General features: G+C 40.6%; 1 protein-coding gene across 1 annotated transcript; it reads right to left on the reverse strand.

Annotated features, from left to right (window-relative positions):
* Nucleotides 1-2,572: 2,572 nt before the first annotated feature.
* INSIG2 (insulin induced gene 2) lies at nt 2,573-9,953 on the reverse strand. The gene is made up of 5 exons (XM_008938426.1): nt 9,614-9,953; nt 6,544-6,668; nt 4,121-4,287; nt 3,621-3,720; nt 2,573-3,129 (listed from the first exon to the last, which is right to left on the reverse strand). Exons 1-5 carry the CDS (start codon nt 9,855-9,857, stop codon nt 3,088-3,090), a joined length of 678 nt encoding a protein of 225 aa, XP_008936674.1. The 5' UTR covers nt 9,858-9,953; the 3' UTR covers nt 2,573-3,087.
* Between the last annotated feature and the right edge of the window lie 1,178 nt (nt 9,954-11,131).

Here is an 11,131-nt window from a genome sequence, read left to right on the forward strand (position 1 = left end):
CAGCTTCAAAAGGGCAGGTCTTCAGGGCTGCTCAGCATGCTAATTGTGATAGAGTCACTGCCGATTCCATCTTCCCCACTTCTTTTTTAGTATTTCCAGACAGGTGTTTTGTGCAACCAATATGCCACAGCTCAATGGCCAAATTATTATGAGATTGCTGATAGAAGGTAACTCAGTGCATTTTAAAGATCGGTATAATTTCTTAGAGAAAGAAGAAAGCTATCAAGCAAGGTTGTAACTGTATTTAATGCACATTCTGCTTTTAACAGCAATTTGCCAGTTTAAACAGCATAGACCTTACAACGCTTAATTAGAGGTTATAGTGTTTATAAAGTTTTATCTAAAATATACCTTATTCATTCTCTATTGAGTAACATTTTTAAGACAGCCTAATGTTGTAATTGCACGCTATACAGTAGCAGCATGTTCACCCCACTACAGTTAAGGCCGTGTCAGCATTCTGCTCATGAACCTTGTTCAGGGTTTGAACACGTCAGCCATAAAATTACAACACAGGTTGAGAAAATACAACATCCAAGATGTGAATCCTGTATTGACTTCAGTAAAATAAGAATAAAAATAGTAAAACACATATAATAAAGGACTCCACCCAAATTTATTTTGGATGATCGCTGCCTTTGCACTACATGCTCAAAATTTCCAAAATGAAATTTAGAAGTTAGTGGACAGCACAGTCTAGTTAGGTTTAGATGAATCTGAGTGCAAAGTGTTGTAGGGTGTGTGCCACAGATGCACAATAACCACTTCTCACACACTGCACACTTGAACGTACACAAAGCTTCTGTGTGGATATGCGACTGGCAGGTTACAGCAGCTCTACCACCAAGTGAATAACAACAGCTACTTATCTCCAGGTGTATATACTTATTGGTCATGACCAAACTGAGTTGTTTACCAAGTCAGCACGCTGGCTACTGATGCACCATGTTACTCCCTACAGACAGAATAAGAAACAGCTGAAGTTTTATGCCATTCATGTCCTGATAATTCAAGAGGGACTCATCATGCTGCCCACCAAGCTGAAGCCATTTGTTTAAGTGAAAAGGTGGATGAGGCAAAATACTGTATGGAAAGGGACCCAACAGCTTCTTCAGTAAAATGCCAGAGCCTGCCTAAAGAAGCTCACCCTTAGCTCATGCCCCAAGTTTCTTGGTTTTATTAATAAAATGCTTCTTATTGCCACATAGTTTGATGAAAAGAAAATCTCTAGTCAAGAACCTACTTAAACATGTTCTACCTCTGCTTAAAGCAATGCAAATCTCTAAGTGCTTTCCTAAAACATTACCCAATGAAAGTATGCTTCAGCTGCTGAATTGTCATGGAACCATAAGCTGATGGAACTTTGTGGAGCTGCAAAACCAAGCTCTTTTTACATCATTGGCTTATTTATTATTTTTACACTTCCCCAATTAAAGAAGTTTTCCTTTTGTGACCATCTCATTCATTACAATGTTTTTGGAAGCACTCCCTCCATTGCATACTTTTCAGACTTGGAGATAAGCATTTAAGAGTGAAAAAGAGTTGCCTATTTCAAGCTTTGTGTACAATGCATACACACATTTATCAACAAAAACTTGTCTAAACATCTGTTTGTTCTTTGGACCAACTCCATCCTCCCTAGGTGACTGTAACATGTTGTACAAACCTTTCATGGAAAATTTAAAAAGAACAGTACCTCAAGACAAAAAAACCAAATACATTAAAACATCCATACAGAGGCAGAAGGGGGAAAACAAGGCAGAGACATCCCACGCCAAATTCACTGCTGACACAGGTTAGCAGTGTCCTCTTGCAGTCTTCTTTCTGCCTTTTTGCACAAGTTCTTTTATCTCATGGTCTTTAAAGGGAGCTGCAAAGCCAAGAGGAAGTTCCACATATGGCCCCAAATATGGGTCACACACTAAAATCCTTCTTAAGAAGGGAACCTATTAGCACACAGCTGATTTCAGCTCTGTCCCATGAGGCTTCCTGTGCACAGGCACCTGTAAAACGGGGTAACAGTACCTCAGAAAACTGGTATAACAGATGCATTTATGGTTGCCTGGACCATAGTCACTGCAGTAAGAGCTACATGAGTACCTAAAATACAGCCTTGCCTCCTGCTGATCCCTGTGAGCAGAGCAGGTAGCAGACAAGAACTACCAAGTTCTTACTATTGGTAATGGAGACTTTTATGACACTATATGGTAGTGGCTGATTTAGTTCAGAAGAATTAAGTTTTGCAATAGAAATGCCCTAAGATTTATAGGATTTTTTCACACGTGATCAACACGAGTCAACTTAAGGGATTGTACAAGAATGAGTTGAATTGTATCCTCTTACTCAACACAAGAAGTAGTTTTAGGATCTGTCCACATCTGATGCTGGTCCACATAAATTCATATACACATGTATTCTGGCTGTACCAGGGGAAAATTTCCATCCTGGGTTTCCATTTCTGTATTCTGAGGTACTGGGCACATACCACAGACCAATGAAACGCTACAGCAAAAGCCTGTACAACCCATATGAAGTTTCCTCACCTGTGATGTAAAGAGAATCATACAATGTGTTAACAGGCAGAAATCAGTTACTTATTGCATTAAAGCTCACCTGTAATGCATGATTTTCACAAAGATATGATGGGCTATCATCGTAGAAAAAGATCTTCATTCCCAGATTTGAATTCCCTGCTTTTCACTGAGCTATTAAGAACAAATTCTTCCAAACTTTTGAGATAAACTGAAGCAGAAATTTCAGCTACAAAAACGTAGTGCAAATGTTCAGTTTGGCACTGCAACGTTATGGACAGGCAAGAATTTATGGTAAATGAAGTTTAGATTTGGAAAAAGGAATCCTAGAATTGAACCTACATTGTCAAATGTATTGCATACTATTGTAATTTCACAGTAATCAAAATCAGACATCAAAGTTTCTACAGAAGCAGCAATCACAGATTGCAGTAAAGTATACCACTCAAGGGAATAAAATTGCATTTTGGCAATTTCATAGTCAAGTGTTCCTTATGCTCCTCCAACAGTCATTTGTCAGGTATTTTCCTGTTTAAAAGGTGCATATTGTTTCTCCTCAGTCTTCGTGAGACTTCTCTGCAATGACTTTGCATTCATACTGAAAAACAGAAATTGACAAAATTAGTAGTATTAACTCACACAACTGAAGAAAAAAAAACTGATATGATGGGGATTGTTCTACAAAATGGGTGACAAAATCCTTTAACTTACACTTCACCCAGATAACTCTGGTCTCCCTAAATTCTGTACATACACTGTTGGCTGCAATTTCTGTCTCCTTGAGCAGCAGGAAGAGCAGTACAGATGTCAGAGGATGGCCTGAGTTCTCCCTGACCCCAGGAGCTCTTGTTTAGCCTCTGCTCCTGAAAGGACTAGAAGTATACACCTGATAGCATGCAGAGCAAAGTCACAGGCTATGCTCTGACTAAGAGTACTAATGGCTCACTAACTAGACAAAAAGCAATGATTACTGATTTCTATCTTACTCCACATCCACAAGTCAAACAGCTGGTTGGTATGTATGAAGGAAGGACTGACATGTAGACTAGAACTTTTACCAGAAGGCAATCAACCCCCCTCCAAATTTACCATTGCCAGCTGCCTGCCAATGTTGCCCATAGTTATTCCACCAGCAAAAAATATACATGGCAACCAGGAACGAACATAAAGGAAATCTGGAGACGTGTATCTGGAAAAGAACACACATTTTTAGGCTCAGCGTTGTGTATTTGTCTCCTGTGATTGTGTTGCACAAATTAAAATACTGGGATATTTCAAGACAAAAAAGATGCATTATAGAAATTTAACGACTTGCAGTAAATGACAAAGGGAGCTTCTTATAGATTATAATCCCATCTGTTCAACTAAAAGAAGCATGATATATTGTTGGTAAGGTAGACAATTTATTGAAATAAGCAGCTTCCAAGTAAAACACACAAAAGCTTTCACAAACAGTCCAATTTCTGTTGACTCAAAATTAAACAGCGGCAGCTTTGGATATCATGTCAAGTTCCACCCTTTTGGTTATTCTGATTTTATGTTATAGTTTCAGGAGACTGTCATTGAACCTTAATGGAGTAAATACTTACTGATAAACTCCATTGTAGACCAGAAGTTGTGACACCAACGTGGCCAGGAAAGCAATTCCTACTCCAAGACCAAAGCCACTTCGTGATCTATCAAACGTCCACCACAGTCCAATTGACAGGGCTGCTAATGTGAGAGACAACTGGATATTGTTGGCAAAATCCACCTTCTGTGTTGACTGTTAAGGACAAGCTTGCAAATATCATATACAGGTGCAAAACATTTTTCTTCATTCTGTTTATCATATTTTGGTACAACAGAAAAAAATACCATAAAAACCCCCAGCATTAGCTGTATCAGCTATCACAAAGCTATCAGCTATAAGGAAATAAACCCTGTAAGTGTTGTCAACATGTCGGCAAACTAAAAACGTATGATGCTTCTTCACATTTTTAGGGTCTTAGCACTGCCCAAGAGCAAAGAGACAATACACCTAGCAGACAATGCAGGTGTTTCATACAAGCAGACAGTGCACGTTACTGTTCAGGGTAAGGACATCTCATTCTTATGTGGCCCTTTGCCACACTAAGCATGAAATCTTAAATCTAGCATTAAACTCTAAGTGGCAAGGATTTTCTGAAAAAAGATATTTATCACTCCTACTTAATTGCAATTTTGTTTAATTTATATGCTAGTATACAGTCAGCTAAACATTAAAAATGTTAATGTTTTCTATATAATAAAATGCAAATATACTAATGTGAAAATACTCATGTAAATCAACACTGAAAATCAGTTTTGTCCACGCATGATAGCAAGTGTGAAGTCACTCCAGATATCTTTGTAGTGTTTCACGTTCTTCAAAATGTTTTGAAAATGTTAGCTTATCCTCACCACTGCTGTCCAAAACAGATAAGAGGGAGGTTGCCAAGTTTCATAAGCCTGAAAGCAAATTCACAGGATGACAACATAGAAACACTGCCCTATTTTCTCACAAAGTCCTGAAGAGAGACCTATAGGAAATGAGAAAGAAGATCAACTAACTGGAGTAAATAAATACGGGATAAAAATCAATAGCATCAGAAAGAATGTCAAACAAGACCAAAACTCACACTAAATATGACAATATGCAGAACTGGTATTCAGCTGAGAAGAAAGCAGCCTGGAAAGCTATCAAGGAGGAAATCCAGACAGTACACTAATGATGTCCTGGAATACGTGTAACAGCTGTGTGAAAACTGCAAATAATCTGACCCATGCAGAGAGAAGTTGTCAATTCTCTTGTATTTCTTAAGAGCAGGTAAGTTGCATGTGCTAACACAACAGGTACAGCCCAGGACAATGAGAACCACAGGACCAGTTCAATGCGTCTTTGGCAAGGAGAGCAAGGTTTGTGGGGGACACTAGGAATGACTCCGAACCTTGGCTCTTCCAGCTCATCTGGCCATACTGGATAGGATGGCTAGTAGGAACAAACTCAAACGACAGCAAAACCCATCCGAGGGCCAAGCCATCTCAGTAAACTCAGCCAGCTCTCCCATCTTTCACTTGACTTGCCCTCTTTTCCTGGAAACAAGGACATTCAGTAGCACACACCTGGAATTTCTTAGCACGGTTACTGCAAACCACGTTGGAGCTGGCACTGAAGGAGATGAGAGCTCCAGAGATGGTCAACTTTCTAGTTAGTTTACAAGAACCCAATCTTCACAGACAGATCCTGTTTTTCCCTGACAGAGGAGACATTTAGCATGACTACACAAAACCAGGTAGACTCATATCACTGTCAGTAAGGCATGTCAGTCCATGTGAAAAGCACTGTCACCCAGCATGTCCTCACCTGCTTCAGAGGGAAGGAACAACAGTTTTGAGCACACTTGTGCAAGGGTGTATCTGAACAGCTATGTAATTAGGTGTACAATATACTGCAACATGCTGACTGACTTCTAATTGATTTCTGATCTTACTGAACGACTACAGGAATGGTAACTCCTCTCTCAGCACCAAGGGATTCTCATCACTTGCAGAATGGGGTAACACCACTTACTCCTTTGTGTAGTCCTGGGTATTCCCTGGTCCTGAGTTTTCCCCATTCTTTGCAAAGTGCATGTTCTTCACTGATGACCTCAAGACTGATCTTCAACCTCTTACTATGGTGTTTAAAGGACATCAACCCTCAGGATGTCTCTAAGCATTTTTCTTCAACACGAATATTTCCTCACGCTTACTTTAATTATTCAAAGAAAAAGACTACAAGTAAGACAAAGCTCAATGCTGAAGCATTTCTAATGAAAAGATTTTTCAGAACCAAAAACCATGAGACATATCACCTCCAGTACTGCTATGACAATTTAACACTAACACATATTCTGCATTTTTCTTGCAAAAACGATGTACGTTGTGTGTTTAACAATTCACCACGACTATGTGAGCTTTGTTTTAGTGGAACACCATTTACTATCACCAATTTCATCAGAATATAGGATACAGCACTGGCATGATTTATTCCCACAAAGACTGCTACACATCGCATGACACTGGACCATTCTCTCTTAAATTTATGTGGCTCTCCCAGATGTCTGTCCATGCATGGGTACAATAACCCAATCACAGCTGTGGAGACAGGAAAGAGAAAAGACCCAGAAGTTAAAGCACTGGCAATACTGAACTAAAATAAAGACCATCTTAGATTTTGATAACTATTGTCACTACTAAAACAGACCTTTTAAGGATAAATAGTACAAAGCATCATTGTTGATGGAATTGTTTGAAATTCCTCATTATTTAAAAAAATCCCTGTAAAAGTTCAGCAGCATCTTCAACCACTGCGGCAGTGATCTGGCAGAAGTGGCCAACAGAGACAATTTGAAAGAGGGGCTGAGGATAAGAGCTCTGCTCCCTACCAAAATCTGCAGCTTCACACCATAGTTCAAGAAAAGCAGTAACAGCTTGCAGGCTGGCACTCCTGAAAGTCCCACTCGTCAAACATACATGTTTAAATAACTCTGAAACAAAACACAGTAAGGGCAGAGTGTGGTTTGGATCACTGGTATTTTGTATCTTCTTCTGCTGTTGTTACAAGCAGTTTTTGTTTGGATAATGTGTTTCTCTCTTCAACACTGCTATAAGGGCTCACACAGAAGATGGAAAGCCAAGAGCACACAGTAGCTGCTGAATACAGAGAGCAAGCAGACTTTTAACCCCAGGGAACTGCAGTGCTCTTTGAACATTTCTTCATACATGTGTTCTCCACTGCAGCTGCACCTAACAAGAGAGTTACCAACATTGCTGAGAAACAAAAACAACAGGACTTAAGCTGGTGCTGCGGGAGGCAGGCAGAGCCTGAGTCATCAGTACAGACTCCAGTGCCCTCAGTCTGGCACGCTGTTGGAGATGTTATGGCAAATGCTCTTTATTTTACAAAAGAAACTGATGTCCAAGATTCAGGAAAATAAATCACTAGTAAAGCTGGAGAGGAAAAAAAAAAACCTCCCTGAGCTATTTTCTTGCCAGAGGCTTTGGGCCAAACTGATGACTAATAACAGTGACGGATGAAGGCGCTTCTCTGAAAGCAGCCTCGATCACCACTGATTATAAATATGCAAAATACCTTTATTCTGTTCATAATAACAAACCACACTGCAGAGAAATATTCATGTCAATTCCAGAAAGGCTGTGCAAGTACGAGCAGTAAGAAAATGGGGGAATTATCAGCACTTACCACAGAGGTTCCCTGTATGTACACTAGCAGAGAAGATAAGGAAAAAAACTGAAGAAAAGACTGATAATGGAAAAGAAAGAACTCAAACACTTCAACAGGGGTCACTCCTGCTGGGAAAAGCCAATTAAGGCAGTAGTATCTTTAACTCAAGTGGCTTAAAAATCAAACAGTGCAAATGCCTAGCAGGTGGCTGACTACACTTCACAAGCCATACCCAGTCTTTCCATCAAAACCACCAACCCACCAGAACCAGAACGGCCTGCAAGTTTCATCCCAGCTGATGGCAAGATCTAGCCTCCAGGACTTCCCCATACACAGCTGCAGAGTTCCCAGACTGCCCAAGAGCATAAGGTGCAGCCTGATGCAAGCACTTCACAGTGCAAATATTCCAGCGAACACCGCAAACTTTATACCTTGCTGCTGCAAGTTAGGACTTTGTTATTTCAACCCCCCCTACTCCATACAGAGAAGATCAGACCTTTACCAGACATGTTTATCAAGACAACCATCTTAAAGTATAAAAGAAAAATGCACCAAATGCAGGATACAACCCAAAAACTAACCAACAATATCAGCAACACAACAGGACTAAGACAACTAGAAGATAAAGCAGGTATGTAATTGCCACCATAATTTGACAAATGCATTTCCACAGGAGAACAAAACTGCCACATTCAGAGATATCTGGAGGGTTTCCTTTCGAATCAAGCTCCTCTATGACATTGGGGTGTAGTATTTCAACAAGGTATCAAAAAGGAAGCTATTAGATGACCAGGGAAAAAAAAAAAAAGACTTAAGTATCATTATCAAAACAGTTATGCCAACTCAAAAGCTAATTTACTGACTCATACTAGTATCCAGAAATGTGAGCTTCTCAACCTGATTAAAACTGACCTCTGAGAAGACACCTTTACTCTAAAGATTCACCAAAGCAAATTCCTCCAGTACTGGCTGCTACAAAAGTTCCCTTAGTAAAGCATAAAACTGCCCCCATGGGATCAGCAACCTTCAGAGCCAAGTAAAAAGCCAAATTCCATCAGGCTTGTAACATGGAAGACACCTTGATAACTGAAGATGAAAAAAAGAGGAAAAAGGGATATTTTCTTACTACAGGCATGTCACTTTAACTAAACATGGAAAAGTCTCAACTTCCTCTGTAGTCATGGGAGAAATGGAGCATGTTTGCATCACCTGACTTGATACATGACTGACCCAGGTGCTTTGCTCAGCACAACGCTTCTACGACCACAAAATGTGCCTGGCCTCAGCTCCCCAAGACACAGCCAGGCATCCCTGCTAAACAGAGCTAAAATGAGGAACAAATGGAAAGCTAGGACCCAAAAGGGAGTGCTACTCAGGGTGGTTTGCTGTGCTCAAAACCAGGCACTGGTCACTGCACAGTCAGACACTTCCAGGGTGTTTTCCAGGGCTGTCTGTAGAGCACACTCCTGTAATCCAGGCCCTGAGGTTGCAAAAGGCACCACCTTCTAAAGTCTGGTAAACTTGTACTCTAACCCATCAGGAAGAGCAAAACTCATGCTCTGCTAACAATCATAAAACCAAACAATTGTTTTGGTTGGAAGAGACCTTTCCAATCATCAAGTCTGTCACTACCAATATACAGCACAGCAAGTTATCAAACCAACAATTTCTGAACACGCCCACGAGTACCTGTGTGTACATGGAGAGACAGAGGACAGCTATAGCTCGAAAAGGGCAGCGATGCTGGAAGAGAAATTTTTACTTTCCACACTCTTCACACAGCTTTTTGTAACTACAGAACCACCTATCCACCCTTTCATCTCCACGTCAGGTATACACCCATGGCTCAACTTACCTGACGCTGTGCCACAGCAAGGTGGCACCCACCAAGCTGAGGAGAAGATGCTTGTGATCACATCAGGGGGGAAGAGGGTAACGTTTCTCTGGATCTGAAGCAAGTTTAATACTAATGCAAGGAACACGCCAATAAAAAACAGCACTATCCCCCGAATTACCAAATTCATGCCATGACTGGTTACAGATGAAATGTATGGGCCACACTTTTTGGGTAAGGTTGGTGTTGCATCATTTTCTGCCATGACTTCTTATGTTCCCAAAGACATCCACCAGGCTGATTGAGGAGGTTCCACTTGCAATCAGTATTTTCACTCTCCTAAATCAGGAGATATACAAACCCTGAAAAAATAATTTTTAAATGGTGAAAAATAAAGTTATAAGAAACATTAAATACATTTTTCTTAAATAAGTTGGAGATTGGGTTAAAAAACATGGCTGTTATATTTTTCTGAATTTTCTGAGGCATCAGTTAGGCTTTTAAGAGAAGAATCAAACACAGCTGCAAAAACGTCTTACAAAGAAAACAGGCTTTACACATAGCTTTGTCTACTAGGAGACAGAGGAGGAGGAAAGGTGGGATGTGGCAATGAGGAAAGTGAAACCACAGAGCAGAGGTGATGAAATGAAACCGATATCAGATGGAAGAAAGGCTTGCTCTGCAGTAACAATAAATTGGCTTTCTCCCCTCCTTTAAGCAACAACCACAGATTATGTAATTGAGAACCAAGCAAACACAGCCCTCAGTTTCAAGTCAAGCATAGAGGTTCACAGATCTCTCTTCTTGAGGAGAGGCCAGAAAACATTTCTCAACTGGAAAGTGAAATCTGAGAAATATTTTTCAGGATGGAGTCAGAATTTCAGCAATCCTGCAGCACAGCCATTTTCATAACCCCAGGTAAGAGCAAACAACTCCATAAGCCAGAGGAGGAATCTCAATACAGAGAAATATTTATTGAAGTAACCCCCTTTTGGTAGAAACTGCCATACATTATTGCCAACCGTAACTGTAACCAGGCAGAGAAGAACCTGAGAATGGAGGGAACTGGAGCTGCCCCTGCCCATGCACTAGGTAGGGTCCTACACGGGTAACTCTGCCAGCACTACAGGAATGGCAGAGTTCCCATCCCAATCACTCTTTTTTGAAAAAACAACTGTCCATCAAGATCTTGTTATACGTGGACTCAGTGCCACATTCATGTATAACAACGATTTTGATCGACAGCTTAGCCACCTGGAACTCAAGAAAAAAATCTCTGACATTGTTATTAAATTTGAAACTGCCAACTGGTGGCAGCTTTTGTTAACTCTTACTTATGGCCGTGAGGGCACAAGGGGATGCAGCCCAGCTCAGCCATCCCCCTTCCTCCCTAGCTTCAGCAGATCCCGAGGAACCTCTCTGAAGATGCAGCAGCACTGCAGAAGATGCAGCATTCACTTTTGCTGATGGAAAGCCAAAAGGTAAGTTAAATCCATCCAGGCTAGCCAAGATACCAGAGGTAACTGCACAGAAGATGTG

Source organism: Merops nubicus, unplaced genomic scaffold (genome assembly GCF_000691845.1).
Source record: "Merops nubicus isolate BGI_N331 unplaced genomic scaffold, ASM69184v1 scaffold24384, whole genome shotgun sequence".
Classification (NCBI taxonomy): Eukaryota; Metazoa; Chordata; class Aves; order Coraciiformes; family Meropidae; genus Merops; species Merops nubicus.